Source organism: Athalia rosae, chromosome 6 (genome assembly GCF_917208135.1).
Source record: "Athalia rosae chromosome 6, iyAthRosa1.1, whole genome shotgun sequence".
Taxonomy (NCBI): Eukaryota; Metazoa; Arthropoda; class Insecta; order Hymenoptera; family Athaliidae; genus Athalia; species Athalia rosae.
The window spans coordinates 5,989,200-6,015,053 of record NC_064031.1 but is presented as its reverse complement, the minus strand read 5'-3'; the positions used below and the strand labels follow the sequence as shown (position 1 = coordinate 6,015,053).

At 39.2% G+C, this 25,854-nt stretch overlaps 2 protein-coding genes, 1 long non-coding RNA gene and 1 other non-coding gene across 5 annotated transcripts in view; 1 reads left to right on the top strand and 3 right to left on the bottom strand.

Moving 5' to 3' along the window:
• The window catches only part of LOC105693012 (prolyl 4-hydroxylase subunit alpha-1), an 87,206-nt gene extending 86,176 nt beyond the window's left edge, over window positions 1–1,030 (bottom strand). Inside the window, exon 1 of the mRNA XM_012412639.3 lies at window positions 903–1,030. The gene's annotated coding sequence lies outside the window, so the exon portion shown is untranslated. The remainder of the gene's footprint in view (window positions 1–902) is intronic.
• Window positions 972–25,679, bottom strand: LOC105692709 (translation machinery-associated protein 16 homolog). Its single transcript, XM_012412093.3, has 6 exons — window positions 25,527–25,679; window positions 25,355–25,446; window positions 25,108–25,248; window positions 24,889–25,037; window positions 23,680–24,819; window positions 972–1,030 (listed from the first exon to the last, which is right to left on the bottom strand). Exons 1-5 carry the CDS (start codon window positions 25,527–25,529, stop codon window positions 24,545–24,547), a joined length of 660 nt encoding a protein of 219 aa, XP_012267516.2. The 5' UTR covers window positions 25,530–25,679; the 3' UTR covers window positions 972–1,030; window positions 23,680–24,544.
• On the top strand, window positions 4,286–10,629 carry LOC125501350. 2 transcript variants are annotated; one of them, XR_007278906.1, is made up of 3 exons: window positions 4,286–6,724; window positions 8,993–9,128; window positions 9,658–10,629. It is a non-coding gene; the product is annotated as an uncharacterized LOC125501350 (long non-coding RNA). The 2 variants fall into 2 exon arrangements; XR_007278907.1 differs by lacking the exon at window positions 4,286–6,724 and adding an exon at window positions 8,397–8,891.
• Trnay-gua lies at window positions 22,765–22,866 on the bottom strand. Its single transcript has 2 exons — window positions 22,830–22,866; window positions 22,765–22,800 (listed from the first exon to the last, which is right to left on the bottom strand). It is a non-coding gene; the product is annotated as a tRNA-Tyr (tRNA).
• Window positions 25,680–25,854: the final 175 nt, after the last annotated feature.

Genomic DNA, 25,854 nt, shown 5'->3' with positions numbered 1-25,854 from the left:
ATATTGTGAGTTCAAAGTTTCTGGGCGGTACGACCTATACACGGTGGACTGTAATAATATTTGGCCACGTTGGGTTGGCTGGTTGGCGTTACGTCTGGTTATGATCCCTTTGTTTACTATTGTTATATTTCGCCCTGTCGTTGACGTTGAGATTCTTATTATGATTTTATAAGCACCTGTCCGCAACAGGGGTTGTTATACATATTTATAAATAATATACATACATAAGAAGTACCTACACAGTATACATCTAAAAAACGTATGTATGTATGTACATAACAGTCTTGGAATCCCTTATATTTCCCGGGTCCAGTTCGCGTTGGTTAAAACTCTCGAAGTTCAGTATCCAGCCGCAGATCCCCTAGAGAATTTCTAACCACGAATACCGGGACCAATTTTACCCGAGGAAAACTTTTCCTTGCTTTATTAAGTCGCATAAACCCTGAGGTATTTAAACGGGGAGGTGATAATCTCCGCCATAATTATGCGATGTAAGAGAAGGATTTTCAAATTTGTAGACCGAAAGTAGGTCTCACGGTGAGAAAAAAAGTTCATCGAGCGGTCGCGCCACGTCGTTCCTTTGAGACGAGGTGTTTTTAATTTTGTTCATTATCAAATACGTGATATCGTAAGTAACATGCAAAAGGAAAACATGCTCTCCGATGCAGCGACTGTGAAAGAAATTTGCGCAAAGCAATAAGGCTCGACACCTTTTATTTTCTTTTTACTTCTTTTTTCCCCTCGTCTCCACTCAGTTTCATTAAAAATTACAAACGACGACGTACATATATATACGTATACCAACGTTAATAAACTGTCAGCACTGCACTGCTGCAGTTAATGCGATCCGAGGGAAACGATATTATATGATGTCAGTATAAAATTCCCAACTTTGAACTTACCGGTTTGCTGTATGAATATAATATATAGGTATCTATTTAAAGTTGAACCCGGTAATGAAGAAGTTTTTATCCTCGTTTTTTCTTCTTTTCTCTTCTCGTAGTCTTATGATCCAAGAGCACGGTACAATCTGCAACAGAAATTGACGTGTACGTGAATTTTTTCTCCCTTTTTTTTTTTTAATTTCACCTTTCCGCGCTGCTTTACAACTCAAACGGCGACAATATCTGCAGGCTCTTTTGACCGAGCTTACACAAACGTTGGTTTCTTCGCGCTTGTAAAAAGGAAAATACGGAAGAACACTTTTCTACGTATCAAAGGTACACATGCATATTTCTATAATTTTTAAGCCGCTGCTCAATTGAATCGGCAAGGCGGAAGATAAAATATGACTTTCTCGATGGAGAAACCAACAAGGGACTTCTGAAATTAGAAATCATTAATTTTATTACGGAAGATATCGAGGAGTTTTAACGTAAATAAATTGCAGGCGCAGACCCCGTACGCTAATCATAAATTCTTTCGGATTGCCGAATGCTATGTAATTTGTCGCGACGCGCGTATATAGCGTTTAATGCGAAAGTTGAAGAGAAGTAAGAATTAGAAGAAAAATAAGGAGAAAAGACGGCGTCGCTTCTGTTTCGCAGAAATACAGAAGACTGCGAATTAATAGGAATTATACACACCCCTCTCAGTTTCATTGTACTCCTAGGAATAGCGTTAGGTATTGTAGGATACATAAGAGAACGTATATATATATATATGTATATAAGATATAACTGAGAAAGAGCTGATAGTGAGATCGGCGTAGCGGATACAAATACATTATATACTATAGTAATAAGGATGTACGACGTCGGTATGAAACTCCTTTTATCGCCACTAGTTAATACAGTTGTGTCTGTCTGTCGCGTCGCTTTGTTCACGGTGTTATTTTAGTGCGGTTGCTCTGCTCTTTTCTTCCCGTAGACGTATAGACGTATATATATATATATATATATATATATAGGTATATAGGATGAAAACAAATGAGGTGTTAACGAACATTATTACTATTTTATCAGGCGTCGTTTATTTCCTCCTCGACTCTCGCGAAGGGTGCGAAAAGTTTCGCGGTATAACGTTTTCTCGCATTCTTTTCCAGCTCAACCATAGATTGTATAATAAAACACGGTTCGCACTCGAGCGCCGGTTTTATCTTTTCGGTTTTCATCGTGGCGGGCGCGACGGCACGCGGCGGCTCTTCGTTTCATCGCCTGGAAACGAATTCGGGCTCGTTATTATTACACGCGATTGCAACCCGTGCACACATTTTATTATTCACGAGTATCCCCGACATCCATTGATTCGCCGATAATAGAGAGTAGTACCCTTTTTTTTTTTTAACAATCGACGGACTCACTCCACTTCGGCTCGGCTACAGCCACGTTTCAGGATGCAGCTCTGATATAATTAACGCTGTACCGCAGCATTCAAATTTCATATAAATGGAGGCGTACACATGCACAAGGAAGCTGCTACCGGTGGTGTCTATGTAACGTCAGGGGTGTAACGCGATTTCCTCGTTTATTCAATTCTCTTCACACCTCTTTCCTTCTTCCGTGTCCCTTGACGTTTTAATTAAAATTACATGGTTCACACCGCAAGTACGGAAGGTGGATATATTTTCTCTCGGGGATGAGGAAGCAGAAAAAAATAATGAAAAAAAAAAAGAAAAAAAAAACAAACAGGAGTAACGAAAAGTGAAGGCCAGTCTCGTAAATCTCACGTCTCTAATTATTGGAAGAATTTTACATTCAATCGCGCGGCGTGATGACAGTTTCCGAATCCGTCAATTTTTTATTCCAATAAGGATTACGCGATTTCGTCATCATTTTGTCCGGCAATATATCGATTCTTTGCCCCTCTGTTCATTTTTCCGTTCCATTCCTCATTTTTTTTCGTCGAATTACGCACGGATCGCTTTTTCAACCGCGCGAAGTTGATGTAAGAAGAATTACAGATGATATTGAGGTGCGACGCCATTATATTCGAAGAGAAAGGTTATATAGGTGAGACAAAAAATGACAATCAGATAAAAGGTAAAATGAAAAACTAAAAAGCACGAGGAGTAAAAAAAACGAAAATGAACCTCGTTTATATGTCTGCAGGGGTCTGGGTAGCCCAAGATAGCAAAATCGAAACGCTGACGTGGAATAAATTGACACGAATTTTCCGTGTGATTAGGTTTTTCGCGTTATATAGAACGTCGGAGGGCAAGTATCATATAATGGGACATACCACGTCGAACGGGCCACTTTTTCAAAATATTTTTCCAACTCGTCGGTACGTTTTCGCGATGTCTTCAGTTTCGACTAATTTTAAACGACATGTGCATTAAAAAAAAAAAAATCACCAATATTAAGAGGACAGTCCGTTCGACAATTCTGATGTAATTCAAAGTCCTTTTATTGGGATTATTACGAAACAAAAGAATTGATTGACTTTTTATTCGAGGACGTCAATTGGTTCGTTTGGTAGAATTAAAAAATTGATCACCGTAGAAAATTTCATAAAAGCGCATGTTTGAAGATTTCATTTCACGTTCATATAGATAACGTCCCGTTAGTCTGACAATAAGCCTGAAATTTCTCGCTCTTCCAACTTTATTGTCACTACACATCGTCCACTGTTGTTCATTGTCAGTGCTCAGTAAGGCCCAGTAAGCTGTATCTGGACCAAAAGTATAGAAGCTGGAGAGTCCGATGTTATTTGAATGGCCAGGAACGATCTCACAGTGATTCTCCTATATGAGCACGATGTATATTACATGTATTTATGTATATTACAATTCATACATGGGTGTGTTATGTGTGCTCGTATGCATATTATGTGACATTACGGGCGGTGTGTACAATATTCATAAAACAAGCTTTCCGAGGGGATTATAAAGTTGGACAAAATATTCACCGTGTTTTCACAATATATTTACATATCACTGTACACGGTGCATGCTCCATGGTCTACGCCGAATCTACCCACAATTTTAAACACGTTAATTCAACTTTATTGACAGCAAATTGCCACTGCTACGCTGCAGCTGCGCGAAATAAAAGTAAAAAGGGAGAGCGCCAAAAAATGTTGAAATAAAAAAAAAATGGAAAAAGTAAAGATAACAATATTCATATGTACACCGACCGTGTTCATAAGTGGAGGATGTAAACATTGCGCGATTTGATTTAGGTTCTCGCAAAATATCCCTAGTCGAATTTACAGCAGCGCCACAGCAGAGGTGGGGGGATCGCATCGACCGGCCACGATCTGTTATGATCCACGGCGTGTTTACCGAAAATATTAGAATCTATCTGTCGATAATATCGTAGAAACCACGACCGATGTTGTTATTTTGATCAGAGAAATGATACGGTGAATTAAATGGGATAGGATGATCTCCGTCGACGACAGAGTAAACACTTGCCATTGATGCATTCGAAATGAGTGTTGCAAGAAAAGGACAATAAACGAGACGCATTAAGGATAATAATTGCATGCCAACTTCCAATTGCTAACTCCTTCAGACTGCCAACGCGTCTCGTTTATCGTTAAATCATCGTTGAATGGCTGTGTCAGTTTTGTGAGGTGACAACGCCGTGGATCATAACAGATCGTGGCCGGTCGATGCGATCCCCCCACCTCTGCTGTGGCGCTGCTGTAAATTCGACTAGGGATATTTTGCGCGAACCTAAATCAGATAGCGTCGTGTTTACGTATTTCACTTATGACCACGGTCGGTGTACAGGAAACAGTTTGGAAACGCAAAATTACGGTGGGCATATTCCGCAAGGTACAACGAGACTGTATTTCGGCGTATCGATTTCTATTCTCAATTTCGGTAGCTCTGTAGAATTTTCGAAATGCTTCGCACGGATGAAAGTTTATCGTATAACCAGAAAATTTTTTCACCATGCTTTCATTCTATTTTTCTATTTCTATGTCATTTTATTTTAGGAAAATGTGCACAAGCCTCGGTGAACATTTTTTCTTCTCGCTATCCGTGAAAATAGTTTTTCCAGGAAACTATTCGAAACTCGGGATAGCGTGCACTATACTACGCCAGTTTTTGTCTCACAATCGGAAAGGACAGTCGGCACATTCAATGAAACGAAATGTTAACATCGGCGGAAGTCTTGGGACTTCATTTGGGATACTTGGAATTTTATTGGTCGACGTTGATCGGTGCGATTCGTTTGCGACTAATTAACGGCTGATCGTATTCCGTAGGGTGAATATCGTTATCGAAATGTCGGCCCGCTACCTTCGCTAGTTTAGGACACTAGAGATTATCGAAAAATCATAATTATGTCTACTCGCTCTCAGACAAAATTCGGTAAATTTCGAACTCTATAACTATCGTATAGCTGTGACGCGTACCGAATCGAGTATTGTAATTAAAATACTAGAATGCCAATTGAAAGCGAGTGCAATCAATAGTTTGATGTGTGTGCACTCGAATGATTGGTTCCGATTAGTAAATATATATACGTATATAAAGTAAACATACGTATAGGTATATATTATGTGTATGCATATGTACCGGCGAGTTTACATGCAATCAAAATTGCGTATTTACTCCATTATCATAGACGTATATTTCGACACCGACGTTTCGCATTTGCGTAAATATTTCATGGGAAAATTTCACTGCGACCCAACCAGGAATCTCTAACTTTGTGATTTTCTTTCTTTGAAAATTTGTTTTTTCTCCCAATCAAGAAAATACTTCGACCCCCAAAAAGCCGTTTCTTTTATTTCTTCACCTTGCACGGAATCCTAGAAGAACTGAGAGTAGCTTCAACTGTTTATTTGAAACGGTTTTTCCTCCGAAATCTGAGGAAAAAAAAATCCCAAAAATCTATATCAATTTTCAATCGCTTTGCCGAGAAACAAAAAACAAACGAAAATAAAGGGAGAAAGTTCAATTTTTTTTTCGAAAGGTGTATGTTTTTAAAATAGTTGAACAATCCGCTCTCGATAGCTCTTGGAGAATTTCTTAAGACAAATGTCGAAGTTCGCCTGAAAACCTTGAAAATCCAAAAAAGGGGTTCTAAGATCAAATTCTCATGTGGTTGACACGGAATACCGCAACGTTACATACGCAGCGTGTGTATACCTGTGTGAATTCGTTTGCATTGCGGATAGTTGCAAACCGGATCACGGTATCATTATCTCGGAAATCGTATGTGCTTCGGTTCGGCGCTTAAACTTAATTACATTGAATTTCAGTGAGCGCGTTGGTGTGCGCCGAACAATCGAAATCCTGCGAATTCTGGATCCTAGATCCTCCGTCTAGGTACGTACGTGTTTCCGGTGATTGTATCATAAATAGATATAATACAGCCGGTCAAAACCGCGGAACCGCAAATTTCTCACACTGCGCAAATGCAGCTCGGATGACAGATTGCGAATTGCTATACGCGCCGTAGTTACCTACGAGATATATCCATACCACATGACCCGTGACATACGGCCTTACGATACCCGTCGTCGTCTAGTTCCGAGTCCATGTCCACGGCGTCGCTGCCAAACAGTACGTCATTTTTCCCGGCAGGTGGTGGCCGGCGGCCTCGCAGTGCCGATGGATTACTGCTCCACGGCGGTGCGCAAACACCGATCAGGAAACCACACGATCATCTGACCTGATGACCTCAAACCGTAAAGCCATTAGTCCTAATTGATTCCGGTGAATCCTAATACCGCACATCGCATCACACGCTTTGCGCAAGTGTTGCATAAGCCGCAGACATTTCCGCTGTGCAATGACCAGGGTCCGCGCTGCATACTGTATGTACGTACCTTCTCTCGAAAGGCGCCTCGAGTAATCTTTGGCCAATCGAAACAATTGTATCGTGAGTTGCAACGGTGGAAGGAAAAAATTGAATTCGCCCAACGGATTGACCTTAATGGTAGCGAAATTTTAGCTTGGTTGGAGGAAAATTTTCACTTGTTTTGGAAATCGGGAATGAATGAGTTCGACCCAACGTCGATCAGATGAGCAAATGTAATCTGCTGGGGAAAGAGAGTTTTGTTTTTGTATCATGGAATGTAGTACCTGATTCGCGTGCGAATGAAATTTCAAAATATGCAATATTTCACTTTTGCTCGCCTGATGGACATAAATACCCTACCAATTGTTTCATTCGATTTCGATATGTCCGGTCGATCAATTTTCATAATTAAGGCAGCAAAGTAATGACTTTTCACTATTCGTAACGCAATTATTTTCAATCGTCTAGGTAATTTCGAGTCAACTCCATCAAATTTGCGAAATGGGAGTCTGAAAAGTACATATAATAACTATGGGCGTACCACGCAAACACTTGAAATTTACAGCCTAGGCTGAATGAAATTGCGAAGCGCGCCGCGTTATACCAGAATTGCGTTTTTTGCTACTCATCGCGCGTTTTTAACTCAAAAACGGCTTTAATAAACGGTGTTAAATTTACGCACCAAGTTGTTACACTGTTATTAATATTTGGTTTGGCTCTCGGCCACGATTTTCGAAACTATCTCTACGTTTCATGAAATACTACACCTTGTAGGTGTGGGGTCATTCGTTTGGCATGCGAATGTCATCCAAAGTTTGTTATTCCGACGCCGAATGTTTCTCAAATTTTCTTCCGCCTTTGCTGGCTCCATGTCTCGCCTTTCATAACCGAATCGATCGACGGGCTGCCTTCAATAGTTGATCAGGCAAACGAACAAATTTATAATTAAGTAGGAAACGGTAAGTTTAATATAGTATCGTTGTAAATATCGCTTTACCTGCAGTACAGGTAGTAACGTACATAGTTTATGACGCATGTGTGTATCGAATGTGTATCCATGTACGGAATATATGATACACATGTACATGTGTATACGCGCATAAATAAATGCCTGATATAGACTAGCGAAGTGTTTCGCTTCGGGGCCCAAATGCACTTCCCGTGAATAATTGAGCTACCGGGTACACATCGATCTGTTATACCTCCACATAATACTCGTCAAAATTAAGGGTTCACCCGTAAAAGGTCAAGTCATACAACCATCTCGGGGTGACCCTTTAATTCGGTAGAGTAGTACAATGCATCGTGTAATTATAGCCAAAAAAGCGTGACACCTATTTTATGCCCTTTTTTGCGAAAAAGTTGACCGTATTCCAGAGTTTATTCGGATCATAAATTATTTGCAGGTATGTACTTCACACCGGTTCGACCTTGACTGACCCTTAACTCTGAGTCTGCTTGCAATTTTAGATCCTGTTTTTTTTTTTTTTCTTTTTAAATAATTTTTTCTTCCATAATGAAAGCGATTGCGTTACCGTGGCAAAAAAAAATCTTTCTTACAAAATTTGGAAGAATCATATTTCAAAATTCTAGAGCTATGTAGGCTGATTTTCAAGCTGAACGTGTTGGTTCCTTGAGCTTTTAGCAGCATTACGTGGGGTATAATATAAGGTGGAAAGTGAGGGATTTAAAAGCTCGCGAACAAGTATGAAAAGTGCAAAAGGAGAATTGTTGAATTTTTAGTGAAAACTTTTAAATTGGATAAACCCTATAGGTAGCGAGTGTTGAGTCTACACATCGGGTGGAAGAATTACTTGGAATAGGAATAAAAGCGCGAGCAATCATTGGATTATTAGAGGAAACAAAGAAAACATTTGTTACGGGTAAACTTACAATTATAGGCACGTCATGCCCGGTTTCGAATCTTAAGTATATTGATTGGTTTTATGTACAATAGGGTGAGGTATATATATGCACGTAAGTACCTTATACATTATATGGGCAATTACTCGAATAAACGACGCGACGCGCCCGCCCGCGATCCAATAAATCGAATTACTAATATCCTAGTATTTATCGGCTAGAATTACACATGATTAATGGAAGCACAGCTGTATTTTTGGTACATAGCATATGCATTTCGGCTAACGATAAACTCGGTGAAATGACGCACATGTAACGCAATAGGTACCTATCTTTTTGACTGTATATATATATATATATATATGTATACTCGGGTATATAGTTTCCATATCGTTACCTCACGATAATATGTATTTACTTTCGAGGGTATGGAGCAGAGGTTATATTGGCTGGATGGCTGGTTGGTTGGTTCCACGAAGACAACCCCTTCCGCGTATTTCACCCTTGAAGTAACGAAATTTCGAGCCGTTGCTACGTCCATTAAATCCCATCACCGAGAGGGTTCGTATTTTATTCAGCATCCGGGTCTTCTATAAAAGTTTTACAAGTTTATCTCAAACCCCCGCGAAGCAGCCCCCTTTTCCCTCAGGTTGGCGTTTCCCTTCACCTGCCGGGATGTCGTAAAATTGAAAATGCCGCCTTTCGCCCCCCCCCCCCCCCCCCCCCCCGCCCCGAATATTCTTCCTGAAAAATGAATTCTGCCCGATGTTAAATCTAGATATGTGAAACTCGCGGCGAAAGCTCATATATCTGTAGATATAATTCATATGCAAATGACTTATGCCAGCTGATCGTTACACTACGTCACTCAAATGTTACGTATTACATTTCCATTAAGTTCGCCGGGCCGATAGCTAACCCCGCAGTGTGTTAATTTTTTTTTTTTTTTTTCCCATAAATGAAGCATTTTATTTTACCGCTCGCGGGTCTGGTCGATGTTCGAAATTTTTTCAAAAAGATTACAGTGTTTTCCAAATGCCTGATGCAAACAAATATTATAAATAATATTATACCCGCTCGCTTTTTACAGAGAATAAAGAAAGGAGACGAAATTCTTTCGAGTAAAAGTGCAAATCCCTTGGTAGCTAAAGTTTCGAAACCACGCCGAGATACGAAAGCTAGAGAAACTGGCAACGCATATGGAACGAGAAGGAAGTCATCTCGATGCAAATGCATACGGCGTGCACATCGTACTTACGTATCCCATCCCCTGAGGTGAGCGTCACAAATACATGAGGGGTGACGAAAATTGACAAAGTGAATAAGTAAACAAATTGAAGAAGAAAATCGATTAAAGAAATTGTTAGAATTTGAAATATTCTGTCCCTTATTATACACTTGGTACTTTTTTTAGTTTCCCTCAATTTTTTTAGGTACCCGGTATGAGTAGCACATTTATATATAGTGTGTGCAAAGAAATGCGAATTCGGAATAACTAATCAAGTTAGGTCAGTCTTGAGAAGATCCTGTGAATCCTGATGTGTGGAATGATTCGATCCATTTTGGACATGAAATATCGAAGGAGGATGGCTTTCTTGTGGGGTTTTCAGACAATTCAAAAAATTATAATGTCATGCTTGTGACCGAATTATTGTTCGTTTTTATATACAAATGTCTAAAACCTATTCAAATTTCAACTAGTTTTCTTTATAAATTACCGAACAAAAAATCAGTTTCTTTTTTATTGAAAAAAATATGAAAATATGAGAAATTTGCGATTTTTTTTCTCGCGAGCCCGAGGTCGGTTTTATTTGGCTAAATAACGAAGAGTTGTATTGCAGACATCGGGTGCAAGGGTCGAGCTACAGAATCGAAAAATATATACCATGTGTATATTACATTCTCGGTCTTCACGCCCGAATAACTTAGAACCGTCGTAACTCTAGAAAGGGTTCAACAAATATTGATCTGAAACTCGGAATACTCATCGATGTTCCGTGTACGCACGGGTGTAATTCTTCTCAAATAAATCACCTACCTATACGTATAGGAGCATAGAAAAGAAATTTGGGTAATTTTTCAACCCCGAAACTCCCGTGGACTCGAATATTTCCGAATGATTGGAGAGAAATGCGCGAAAAACCTCAGGCTTCTAGTTCTATTTCTAGTGATTTTTCGCTGTCCTCCAAATACCTATTCTCATCTAACTAACGTTCGACATTTCTGATTTTCTTTTTTTTTTTTATTTTTGTATTTTACAGTTATTTACGCATAATAAATATGATATGTGATTCTCTGACAATTGAATAACAGAAAATCTATGAAATACAGAGAGACGAGACTGAAATTTCTTCGGAACCTCGCGATTTCAAATGTCGAGGTAAAATTTTCACTTTCTTCTTTTTGCTCTCCGAACCGACATTGAAATACCCATTCGTTAGCGGAGAATTCCATTTGTCTCGGAGGGAAGTTTTTCTTCTTTTCAAATGCGCGATGCGTACGAATCAATCTCCGGCCAGGTATATATGTATACCGGATCGTTCGAAGAATACCTTGTTTTTTTCTTTTTTTTTTTTTGATGAATTACAGCAGCCCGGATATATTACAGCGGGGAAAGGGCGGCCACGAGAACAAGAACATGTGCACTCAATACACGATGCGTACATGTTTCGTATTGTAGGAGCGTACGTGCTGCCACACGTTTACCGAGGGAGGAGAGTACGCGGTAGGTTTGCGGTCTGGAATCGGTTCAGCTGGTTCAGCTGATTGTCCAAATGGCTACCCCCCTCTCCAGCTGACAAACTAGCGCCACTCTGCTTTGCGTACGTACGAAATATATGTATATGTATATATGTATATAATACGTATTATTCCGAACTCGTATGTATCAGGAAGCTTTGTACATCGTTTTCGTTCGGAAAAGAAAAACAATTGAACCTTAATTGATTCCGCAGCTGAAAATCATACCATTGTGCAGTAACATATGTATATCATATGCACTCATATGTACCGTCTTCATCCTTATTTTTATCATTTCGCGATTCATTTTTTTTTTTTTAAACATTCAAAACTGATCAAATGTTCTATATCATCACAGGGATTTCATTAAAATTCGACAAATTTTTGATCGAAAAGCTTTCAGCGAGAAAAAATTATCGCGAAGTGCCAGAAATTTCATGATGTCCAAATAGTTTGCAGTTTTGGGGAGGCACTTACAATTTTTTGAAACATGTATCGAGATTTATCAGCCCATTGGGCTCTTAGAAGTCGAAAATACTTGAAAATTTTCGATCATGTAATTCTGTTTTGTTAAACCGTTGTTATACGTTTCTCTTTCTCTTTTATTTTATTTTTTTATTATTCTTCGTAAGCCTGACATATTACAGGAATACAGCCACCTAGCTTTATGCAAATTATACGAATGTCCCGAGGTGTAGGATTTTTTAATTAGAGCTTTAAATTCGCTCAAAGTATAATAAGTGCAATTTAGCTTGGGAATAATATATTACGTATACCGCTTACATTTGTAACGTTATTTCTTCGTCTTTCATTTTTGGGGAATCTAAACTTTTGACCGAGTAAGAAGCAGCATCCTTCTTCCCGGAATACTGCGGATCTTCATCTTTTGGAAGTATATATAGGTTAGGTTTTTCCGAATTTTTTTTACCCACAATATTCGAAACTGCCCAAAATTTTTTTTGACGCGCAACAGTTTAATTCTGATCTGGTAAAAACTTTCCGAAGATTCTCCAAGGATGATAGTTGAAACAGATAAAGGTTTACCTGCAGTTGTGAGGTGATTGAATTTTTACGATTTTCGTTCAAGTGTGGTCGGACGATCCGATAACTCTTCGGGAATTTTCGTTCGGTCATTAAAAGGAACGTGCCAAATGAAAAGCTTGTTATTTTCATTAGTAACATTGAGTCGGGGCGAATCGAAATTGTGGGAAAAAAGCGGCAGGATAGGGCAGAGGTGGAAAAAAATGAGGAGGGGAGTTACGTAACTTGATTCTTCCTCGCACTATAATATGAAATTTCTCGTTGTGCTTCAGTACCGGTTAATTTAATATCGTTCATCTCGTTAATTTTATGATTAATTAACACTAACAAGCAAAAACTAATCATAATCGCCCGACGTGATTCTGCAGCAGTAGACGATCGTTATTCTAATACTCGTTAATATAAATTCGAAGCAATAATCAAGCATCAACATTTAATTATGTAGGCTATATAGAACTCCTTACAGATGTTTACAAAACGCTAATTGGCACCTACTTGATTTTTATTATTACAAAATAAACAATTTCGCCAAAGAACCAATACTTTCAAAGTTGTTCTTCAATCCGATTGTTTATCTTTTTATTTTTTCTCGTCTTTTTCAACTTCTTTACACTTTTCACCGATATACAACGTTGTGATTCCATCATATTTTAATCTAACGAAAAGAAAATTCATTTCAATTTTAAAAGGGTTATGGAAATTGTGAAATAAATCCAACCGGCACAAATATAAGCCAAAAATGTTACTTCGAAATAATCGGTAGAGGTGCAATGAAAAATCAGCGAAAAGTTCGGATGACCTTAACACGTTAAGTGGTCACATGGGTTCGGAAGCTTCAAAAAAATAATTTTTTTTTTTGCCTTATTAAATTCTGCAACATGTATAGGATATCGTCTTGAATTTTTAAGTCGATGAGCTTGGAATCAACGATTCTATATAAGTTGAAAGAAAAAATATTCTTCCTTGTCTAATCGTCACTCAAAACTTTGAACGCGTTTTTTTTTTTGAAACGCTATTTTCAAAGTCGGGTGTTAAGATTTCTCGAAAACTATTGAACCGATCTTGATGAAATTCGATACTTGAACGAAGAACTTGGACGAAGGAACTCCATTTTTCATCGCGAATAATTTTTACAAACAAAAATGTGGTGCAAATTTTAGCAAAATTCGAATTTTTCGTAAAAAAAAAAAAAACTGCCAAAAGTCCAAATTTCAATTGTTTTTCCCTACGTCCAAACTCTAGTTGTGGGTGTAGACCAAAAAATCCAATTTGAGTTTTTTATTTCTGATGATCCTGTCATGAGTTCTACCGTCAACGCGGAAGGACCTTTCGCCGGAAGGGTCACTGTAAATGACGTCGCAACGGCTGGATTTTGAATATTTTTTAACGAAAATTTCGGAAAATTTTCATCAAATATGTATATCGAATGTGATAAAAAGTTTGAATGAGAAATTTCAGTTTTTATATAAAAAAAACTAATTATTGAAAATATGCTATTTTTATATGAAGCGAACCCATGTAATTCCCTGAGCGCCCCGCGTCAGTCACGTCATGGATTTTTTTCCCCTCGATGAAATCTATCGACCGAATTGAAATATAATTGTTTCGTCTCTTCGTTTTTTTACACAAGAAGTGTCCGGACGAATAACGCATGCGTGCGGGAATGTTAGCTCAGCTAATGGATGGCGAATTTATAGTACTTTCGGAAATAAATTTCGAACATCTACTCCGAAGTTCCAAGTGCCATTTTTCTTTCCAATCTACGACTGGATGGTCCACCGCCGCGGATGATCGTCGTTAATCCGTTGCCCGGGGCTTTGCCGCGGAGCAAAAGCGACGCACCCCCCGAACTTGCTCACTGAGTGACTCGAGTGACTCGAGACAACGGTGCTTATTCAGTTTGTCTAATTGTTTTTCCACTGGGATTTTCGGTGGCGCGTTGATAATTTTCGAAATTCCAAACATTACTCTTATCTCAGTTTTCGTTGGCCGGGCATTCTACAGGTATAATTCGATAAGCTGTTTGTTCAGAGATGTTGGAACAACGAAAACCATCTACGATATTTACTTGCAACTACATACGTGTATAGCTATACTCGCGACGTGATATTTCATAACGTTCACGTAGCCAGGGGAGTTGGCGAGCGTAAATTGTTATTCTAGGAATCGTATACACGTGATAAAAACCGTATTGAAATTGTATAACCAAGGTAAATGTTGGATATTCATCAATCGTTACACACCAACGGTGTATGTACGGGCTTTACGGTACACGGTGAGAAAAATGCGAGTACACATACATATTTAGCGACGGTGGCGCATGAGATAAAAGAGTGAAGCGAGGAGTTTACTCTTTCTTCCGTACAGTGGGCGGCTGAGGAAACCGATGCAGTGGAATGGAAACGGTAGGTATATATATATATATACATATGTATTCGTATATACTGTCGCCTTTTCTTCGGTGCCTTGCCAATTTTTTATCCCCTTCACTTACACCCCATTACCGCGACCCTCGCTCGGCCGGGTCTGGAACTACATTTTTTTCGCTCTCCAATTATTCTCTTTGCTTATTTTCGGCCATTTCTCTTACCGCTCTTTTTCTTGCTCCTCCGTCGGCGTCACCTCCCGACCAAACAACACTCGGCCAGCGGAGCCGATCGCGTTGCCCCGGAGCGGAAAATCTTAAATCTTGTACACGCGATCGAAAAATCTCCCGCGGCACCGCAGCCCCCCCCTCCCCCGTATCTCGGATGGGGTCGTTTGTGTAATCCTACCGAATTAAGGGCGTCCCGCGGAACAATCTTGTTCCCCTTTTCGTTCCCCGGCCTCTGGAGGACCACCGCGCACGCTTCGCTTCTGTCGCAATTACATCGCGGTCGACAGCGTTGAGTCAGCGATCGCTGAACTAATTTTATCCATCATCCGAACGTAAAACTGGAGGGTAGTTTTTATCTTCGTTCGGAACTCCAACTGGTTTCCAAGAAAATCTTGAGGTTTTATTTGAAAACAGCTTTTTGCAATGAAACAGAAAAGAAACGGTCATCGCCAAGTCCTTCGGGATAGCGTAAATTTGCGTTTTCAGTGGACTGCAATGATTTATTTTTAGAGGTATTTTATCACCTGAGAATTGATTAGGAAATTATCGGGCAGTTGTTGAAAGTTAAAAATGCGATTGTGAATGAGAAAAAATGATAAATTATTATCGTTGAAAATTACCGTGTCAGCATCCTTTTATGGAACTGCAGAAGAGTACAGGCGAAAAAAGAAGAAAACGGCAGCCCTGTATCGTGTGTTTACATGGTATGTATACAGATGTACCACTCAGAGACCTCTAAGTAGCTCGAGTTTTCCGAAAGATTTCTCTCATCCTTCGCATCCTCCGGGTCGTCCCATATTTCGGGGAAGCGGAAGTGACGACGTCGGGGTAGATGGCGGCGAAGGCGGCGGCGAAGGCGGATGCCGCGCGTATACGTAACGCGCGTGCGCCGCTCGGGATATCAGAACCGACGAGTCGTAATATAACGTCGAGGGGTTTATTACGTATGTACACTTACGACCTTTGACCCAACGCGCAATCTGCACCTAAGGTATACACCGAGCGACCCTCGGTACACGGCGCACACAGACCCCTGCGGGCGCAACTTACGACGGTCGTTGAGCGACGTCATTTTGTTGATCGCGACGAAAAAACCCTACCATCCAGCCTACCGTCTGTATACCACGGCTTATTGTATACGGAGAGGGCAAAGTTGAATGAAATTAAGATTCATTGTACAACTATTTTACTACCTCTAGCTACTTGGTAAGTCTCGCGTGACAAATTTATTGCTTAATTGTTTCAGCTACTTCTTCGTTTAGTTTTTTTACTCGTTTATACGCCGTTTTCAATTGCTCTTTTTACTCAGCCGTAGAAGAGGCGCACAGCGAATAGCTATTAATCGTGTATATTAACTTTTTTATACCGCGATCTGTTGACTCCGTTAACAGGGTGTATAAAAATGGCGCGTCGGACCGCCTTGCCAGGTGAATTTCCAGCTCGAGATCGGTGAAGATCCGTGGAAACTTTTAGCCGCAAAATAAAGCTTGACCTCGACGTTGTTAGAACGCGAGGTCGACATTTTTTATCGGTGCCAAAAAAATGTGTTCATTATGGTGAAACAAGAATCTCGGACACACCAGAGGTAGCTAATGAATCCTTGTTTTTGGCTATGTTGTTGAAGATGCGATCGAGCCCGGCTTACGGCGCCCTTGCATTTTTCTTCGGTTTTGGAGTCAAAAATCGATATGCAATTGTTATTAATGAGATTTCTGGGCTATTTTCATGTGTTCTGATCTCAGGAATCCCGATCTCAAGGCTAAATCGATCGATCTATATAATTGATCGAGTTATCGCCGATTTATCGATCCAAAAAGTGAAAAATCAAGGATATCTCGATGGGGTTTATTCCCAACAAAATTAATTTTGCAGCAACTTCACATTTTGCCCCAACAAAACGCCAGGCTTATGTATATAGCCTTGGATTTGTTTCAAAATTTGGGCCGATATCCAATATTTTCTTTTATCGAGTTTCTTCATAATGTATTCCTATGTATTTCAATCCCGATTGAGAATCAAAATGAATAAAAAAAACTCCCAATAATTTATAAAAATATTTTCATCCCTAGTATAATATTAACCGGTTCAATAATGAAAAAAATTGGCCAAAAAGCGTCTCTCAAGTTCGATTTTTTCATCACATTTCGGAATAACAAATAGATTTTGATATGGAACGAATTCTCGCCCATTGTCACATTTACAGGGGTTAAAGTACCTGGAGGAGAGAAACTAATTTTTAAGAATTTGAAATAACTTGGAGAGTTTCCAGAAAAGTGAAATTGAAATTTATAAATCGTAACTTTTAGAAATTTTGACTTTTGGCGTTAATGAGTGTGGTCTCAGCATGCTTTTCTAAAACCCCTCGAAATGATTTCAGAAAGTTCAAAAAATATTATGAAAAAGTAGCCCGTCTGACGTGGAAACCCCCATAAATAGATGCAAAACGACTCGCTCGGTGAACCCAACGTTATATTCAAGCTACATCGGCTCAATAATGCTTCAAACATAGAATTCAACCCACTCTGATAACAAATCAGCCGTAATTTCCAGCTGATGTCGGAAGCATAATTTCACCGTTATTACAGGAGAGATTAAAAATCCGATGTGCGGTTAATTTCCGAATTCGACTTCCTTTTGTCGGGTGAAGTAGCGTCAGCCATTGTATACTCCTGTACGCACACGATATCCGTGAAGACCGTGTTCTTCTTCCACTGACCGGTAAGTGTAGTTATACAACCTACACCGAGTTATAATTTACTGTACGACGCGTTTATCTCTGCGAACACACGATATTCAGAGCACGATGATCATCGTACGGGTGGATCATAGATATGATATATAAATAACGAACAAATATAATGATCTTATGTTCGCGAGCGAACGCGTAACGAGGCTAATGAAATTTGCGGCACCGTCGCGTTGTTGCGGATATTATAAATTGCGTAATAAACTATGAACCTGTAACGCAGTCTCGCCAGCTCCATTCGCCGTATAGTATGTGAAATTCTTATTGTAATGCAAATACGGGGGTTCGTGGGCCGCAAGCGGCCGGGGCTCCGTAACAACGAAACTGCCGATTAAACCGTACATTGTACAATTATAACGACGAAACCGACGCAGTCACTGACGCGTCCAATCGTAGATTCGCCGGCCGACTATACCCCGTTAACTCATATGTATATATGTACGTACGTTTATACACACCCTGTAAATGAATAGATATATATACAGGATGCTCAATTTGATGGAAACACCGTAACGTCGAGAAAAATGTCAAGAAATTTTGTAGTTTCGGAATTTTTTAGCATTGAATCGTGTCGAATCGCGCAGTTCCGGATCGTACCACCAGTTGCATACATCACTTTGCACTGCATATAGCCTTATCTTTTCACCCCTTTTCAACGTCCGCAGGAACAGATTTTCCTCCTGTCGAGTGCAATATTAGATACGACCGTTGAATAATCAAAAAATCAAATTTTCAATATATATTCGCGATTCTCAACATGCATTTACCCAACACTTGAGATCAAACATTTATTTGTTTACTTATGTGGCGCAACGAAAGAGTCTACAACGGTAAAACAAAAGCCGAGGGAATTATAGATATTTTTCGCGTTATACGAAATAATACGGGGAAGAAATAGAAAAAGAGGAAGAGAGAAATAAAGATGGAGAGAGGGAGAGACGTAGGAGGGAGAAAGAATAAAACTCTTTTAATCAACGCCACGAATCGTAGGGGTTATAACACGTCCGGAGTTTCTTGCAGAGTTCGCTCACATTCTTTTATTTCTGTATTATTTTTTCTATACGACCCGCGAGTTATTACGCCTTCATCTTATCACCAGTTCCCCAACTACCTACCTATACGACACACTGTATTTCAACTGTTACTATAGTTCCATTAATAATATGCACAAATCGTGGGGACGCTCATTTTTATCGCTAAAATCTAAAAAATCGTTTTACATATCGATGAATTGATCCCTCATCTCTTACACGAATAAATAAGGCGGTCCTCAGCTGATTGTGAGGTGTGAAGAAATTTTTTTTTTTTTTTTTTTTCTCAATTTGGGTCCAAGTAATGAAAAGAGATTCTCTCCGAAGGTTCGTTTTCCATTTCAACTTGTTTCAGGCCGGCATAATCTTATGCCGTTCTGAATTGTTAGATTTTTGCTGCGTTTTCAACATTATATAGGAATAATCGGGTATACAGTTTCTACTCGCGTTGTGTGGAAAGAATAGAAATTAGGGCTGAATAGAACAGCTCGGATTTATCTATGCAGGCACGTGTGTAATCTCAGGGTGGTTCTTAAAAACGTATTTTTTTAATTTTCATATTTTTACGTGCTCAAATTGTTATTAATATTAAAAACAGAATTTTAAACTGTGAAAAAAGTGTTATTTTTGCTTTCAACTATCTCCCCATGACTTCCCTAATTTTTCGTTTGATTAACACATAAAATTTTTACTTTGCTGTTTTGTTTATTTTGTTCTTTTTTTCATTTTTTTTATAAATGTATTAAAACACTCGATAGAAAACTTGTGGAGAATTTCGTTCTGAAAAACATCATCAACAACAAAGCTAGAAAATATTTTTGTTCCACTTTCTAACGGTCAATTTGCGGCGTCATGAGGAGATAGTCAAGATTAATATCGAGAGTTCTTTGAGGGGTCAAAAATTTTTGTTCTCAACGTTCGTAATAATTTCAGCTTATATGAAAGCATCAGAATACAAAATAGACAATTTAAGGCCCACCCTAATGTAACCTACATGTGGTTCAATTTCAGGTATTATACGATTACCATGGAGTAACCAGCGCAGTACAGGCGCTGCATTTGATATATATTCCCCTTCAACTATTTTGATGCGGGAAGAACAGATGCCAAAAATGGAATTCTAATGCGGTTAACTGACGCGCATTACCCACGTAGATAATAATACCTATACATACACCCCACCTCTTCAACCATTTATGAAAACCGGTGTAATCGCTCACGAAGCATCGTCATCGTTGAATTATCCACCATGCGCGTAAACACCGCATCGCGTTATACGTGGAGCTCAATAATACTAATAATAATGCAATTTATACGAGCTAATAAGTCATTTCGAACAGGTCATTAACCGGAAACCCACTTATATGCGGTGCAGGTACACAAAAACTTGCTCAATAATCTATGTTTTGCGCTCACATATTTCTGTAGTTCTGGAGGGACCGACCTATACCTGTAACCGGGCTAATGAATCCCCGAAACTATTCGATGAAATCGGATTAATTTTGTAATGCGGAAAGTTCTCGTGCTGCAAACCTCACATGCGGAATTTCATTCGGATATCTGTCGAGTGCAGATTGTTGAAATATTAGCCGTCAAAGTTTGTGAAAAAGCACAATCTTCCTCTACGCAGATACCCGAGCTTGGGACACGGATTTTTCTCAAAGTTTTTGGCGTTTATAAAAATAATTCATCAGAGTCATTCACTATCCGGAAACGGTATTCACCCCCAAATGACAACTAGGGGTCGTTCGTTCCGAAGTTATGTACGTGAAAAAAACAAACAAAAAATTGTGCAAATTCAAATTATGTACTTCAGCGGTGTACTTTTACGCCTGATGAATATTATGCTGTGAGTACCTTTACTCTAAAGGTTAAAGTATGATGTGATTGGATGATCAGACTTACATGAAAGTTTTGAGGAATTCACCAGACGTGTCGCACGAAATTTCGTGTCATTTTAATGGTGCCATCGATATACACATAATTTTTCGTACACACTTTTCGAATTCTATAATATTCCCGCGGATTTGAATGATTTTGAAAATTCATTCAAAAAATAAAGTGTATAAAGCGCAATGCGATGCCAGATGTATAGTTTAGGCTTGACGAAAGTTGGCGATTTGAAAAAGCCTTGGGCGCTAGAAGGCTGCACGAAAATGTTGTCCAAATCATCAACTCCCTCTCATTATCAGCCGAATGTATGCATGTGCATATCGGTCGAGAATCTTGAAATTTTAATGAAAACCTGCAGCCTTGATGAATACAAAACGAAACAAAACCTGCGTAGTATACACGACATGCGAATACGTGTACGTATAACAACTTCACCTTTGTTGTAATACCAAGAGCGTGCTGCAGTCGGGTTGTTAAAATCGGAGAACATTGAAAAATCTACGATGCATGATGCATGGCATGTACACTATGGGAAACATCTATACAGAAAATAGGGTGGAGTCCTGTAGTGCGCTTTTTTTTTCTTCCTTCTTTCAAAAACCTCTTTTGTTAATACACCGCGTGGTGTAACCAGAGGATCTACATAATACCTACCCTTACATACAACGGTGTAAGTACGTAGGTACACAGCTGAGAGAGAAAGCTTAAAAAGTAGAAGAACGAAAAAGAGAGAACCTACGGAGATAAGAGTAGTAATTTTTAAGAAATATCGGCCCCACTTTGCGCTTGCATTACTGGATTGTATTAGCGATAGGGACGAACGAAATTGTGGACCCATTCCCCCTGCTCTTCCCACTCTCCACTCTCCCTTCTATAAAGCCCTTGGGAAAGGTCGCTTTTCGCTCAATTTTTTTTTACGTTTCTTTTTCTTTTTTTTTTTTTGTTTTTCATTTTCTCAAGAGATGTTTTGTTCAGAAGCTCGGCTGGGGGGAGGGGTCGTTCTCCAGAAGTATCTGATACATATGTTACATCAAGCCTTGCATACTCTGCACGCGGTACTTTTAGGGAAAAAAATATAACATTCACACATACAACCTGTAGCTTTACGCTCTTTGTTCCTGCGGCTTTATACTTGTATATATATATATGTACATACATGTAACATGGTATGCGATATACATATGTACGATATACACGTCCCTATGGTGGGTACGTACGTACTTGTATAATATGAATATACATACACGACAAGCATGACAACTTGAAACCCACTCGTTCTCTTCGCTTCTCTTTTTCTCTATCCCCTCGCTTTACGCAGTACCTTCGTCATTTCAATGTCATACAAGCTCTGCAAATTAAAAACAATGAGAAGTTCGACATGAAAGTAGCGAAGGAAAAGTTATTGTAAATATAACAATAAATTAACGGATTGAGGACCACCCCGACGTTGTATATGTAAGTGTGCGTATATATTGTTCGTTATTATCGCCTTACTTTTCATTGTTTCCTCGAATTTTTCGTAAAATCTTTTAACCCATTCAAGAAATTCAAATCGTCCTATATCAACTCTCTTTCATCTCGAGTAGATCCTTCGAATCCCCACGACCCGTAAAAATGAAATAAGCTCAAGTTTAAAAATCAGATTCGGATACGTTGATCCATTCAATCACCGCCAAGTATCGATAAAAGATTCACGAATACAAATGTGTGTGCGAGAGGATGGGTTCCGAGAATTTTGCGTCTATCGAGTTCAGAGATGTACGGTGCATACGTACTCGTTTTTTTTTTTTTTTTTTTTTTTTTCTCTTTTTTGCCCCCAGGGCACTTTATATCTAGTCGGGATTTCTATGCTTCGACTCTCGCTTCAGCTACATCAACTCCAGAAAGTAGAAAAAGATAAAAATGAGCAGAAAAACGAATTGAAAGAATAAACTGTCTAGATTGCCGGGCAAAACAACTACGTATTAATACATCTTTTTTTTACCGTCATACATCTTCGCTCTACAGAATCAAAATGGAGTTACAGATAATTAATTCGCCGTTTGATTGTTTCTATCCAACGTTGCATTTATTTTTCCCTCCGTTAAATATTGAAAGTACGTTTTCAGACTTCAAATGGAGGTTTACAAAATCAAAATGGAAAAAATTTACTCCTTCGAGCCGGATTTGAACCAGCGACCTATGGATTTCTCTTGAGATGAATATCATCGAACCAACTACAGTCCACCGCTCTACCAACTGAGCTATCGAAGGTCTTACCGATTTTTACCGATCACTTGTATTAATCTGAATGGATGACGGATCATTAACGGGCTAAACAAGATTAAAAATTAGCGGATTATTTTGTCGGTAATGAGATTAAATTAGTACTCGAACTAATAGTTGTTTCTCATTAGAAAGATAAGACGTTTTATCAAAATTTAGATTGAAAGACTCGGTATGATGTAATTATTATGTAATATTTTGGTAATTTTCAGACTTCTGAAACTAGTTTGCTGCTATCCGATTCGTGGTGTTTTGGGATGAGATGAGAATGCAGATCAGGCGGTCTTATCGCATTCAGCAACTGTGAGAATATTTGGGCCAGCGTGAGAAACTCGCGTGTGAGTGAAAGTTTCATATAATACGATACTCTAGCTGCAGAACTGTATTATGAGGTGCTGAGAGTCGATTTCGTAATAACAAAGCGGCAGCAAGGACAAGTTCATTAACAGAACGTAAACTCGTTTCCATCATGACATCGGCTCACGTGATTCACATAAATTCATAGATACTTTCCACGCGAAAAGCTTCCGTCATTATGTACGACATCACCATTGTCGAGCGATTGAAGCATTTCAAATTTGACGATTCTAACCCCAAAATGTCAAAATTTACCGATGAGGTAGATTGGCTTGAGGTTAGGTCGTTTCGGTGGTTTGTTTGGACTTACGAGCCGGAATAATATTTGTGCGCTTTGTGACTTGTGATGGTAAGCGAATGAAGATGAAAGTCAAACGATTTGAGGGTCTTGAAAAAAGATACGATGACGACAGTCGATTATCATCGTTCGTACGTACAACTTACCGGAGATACGGCGACTTCAGGATCTTCGGATGACGGAGGGTGGTATCATAATATTGTCATCATCCGCAGACCGAGCACAGTAATGACGATCCTCACCGGCCACTTTTAACTGACACTTTTAATTACGTCACATCACGGGCAATCACTCAGATGATCATAAATATTCTCAGCTACTGACGACGATGACAACAATCCGGACAAAGAGGGCAACCACGAGGTGTGACACGTAGAATAACACGTTATGTTTTCATCGTCTATTACTTTAACTACTCGCAGCATCACACAACAGCCCTAGGCTGTGGCGCGGTATCGTTCGAGATTGCACATCGAGTTTTTTATTGCAAAAAATCCTACGCCTCTTTGGCGCTAAACACTTGTTACAAGCATAGTTCTACACCTTGTACTGTGTCGATAGCTCCGGAAAAGGATCCGTAGCATCGGGAATAGCTGACGCCATCTTGTAGAAGGACGCAAGTACTACGGAACCCGTAAAATACTCTTGAGGTCGTTGACTGAAGATCGGTATGTAGGTGAAACAGATAAGGGAGAGCTCCGTTGGCATTATAGTTTTGAAATAAAAAAGACACATTAGCAGGTGTTATACTTGAATTGTGATTTAGTTGCCATCTTACAGCACTTGCAAAAATGGAAAATTCCTGAAGTGCTTCGCATTCGCGGTTGCCTTGCCAAAGAATTCTTCTATGGTAGCTGATCAAGAGCGGGGAGCATTGAGAAGAATGTGCTGAAAGATGAATTCTTAGCAGCGTTAGAAGATGGGAACTTTATTTTTACCAGTTCCAATTGGCAATTTAGGTGGTAAAACTTTCGGTCTATTGAAATTGGGGACTAAATTGCTGTTGAGATTTTATTCGGCGTCCATAGGGCAATCCTGGATTTCTGAATTTTTCACACTCGATATATCATGTTCAATATTTGTTATGACTTTCGGTTTTGTGGATTTTTTAGAATTCTCATTTGGTTTTGAAGTGGACTTTCCGGGCGGTTTCGACTTGTTTTGGTTCGACTTGAGCAGATTCTTCTTACCAAATCGAACAAACTTGAAATTCGGCAGATACCGCAACTCACCATCCCATTTTCGAAGCAGTGCGCACTGTGCAGGATTTAATATGTCTGGAATTTCTGTAACGCAGAAATGAATTGACATAAAATTCTCTCTATGTAAGGTGAAAAATGTTGACATCATTTTACCTATCCCACATGTTTCATATTCTGTTTCCTCGCGTTTCTTAGTCATGAGTATTACATCTTCTCTGCTGGCATGTTGCCTGTTTTTCCTCACTCCAATTGAATGCCTGATAGCAATTTGTTCCAATTCTTCGTCATTGCGAGATATGTATCTAGAACATTAGGAGTTGAATACGGAACTGTTTAACCGTCATTATATAGCAAATATGACAGAGTACAGACTTCTGTAGCAAATCAGCCGTAAGCTCTGGAGTATAAGGACACACATCTGGCACCATGTTTTCCTGGATCCATAGCATTTTCTCGCCGACTAAATTCTGTTTCATTGCATTTCCCAGCTTCAATTTTTCTCTATTACTTATCCTGAAAAAATTAAAGTCAATCAGTGATCGTAGCATAGATAAAAACTTCAATTATTATAATTGTTGCTCTGCTGACTTAACAAAAAAGGCAAAAGTATTTTACTTACTTCTTGGTTTTTTTTGATATCGCTATAGACTTTCGACTGTTTGGGTGCATAACCTTCCGTGCCTGGGACAGGACTTTCTTCATCGACGTTGACTATTCGAAGCAAATGAAATATTAGTCTCCGACAATATCTTGACATACTTATGGTGAGATATATCGGTTACTTTACTCACCATGATTGTTTGTACTTTTTGTCTGTTGAAATAAATAACCTCAAATCTCAACAAAAATAAAAATTCACAAAATAACAGAGAATAACTAGTTAACCTATCAGTTCAAGTAAGGCCATACCGTTGCTATACCCAATGAGTTCTTTGGCCATGCTGTGCTTGTGAAGTAGTATGACAATCACGCGACAGAGGTCTTATTATTCGAAAAGTCTGCGCGAAGACCAAGGCAGATACATAACGTTACTCGATGTTGTTAGACGGAGGATTAGTGCTTTCAGGTAGGTTTCTAATTATGAAACCGCCTATGAGGCTATGATTTTCCCTGATTAAA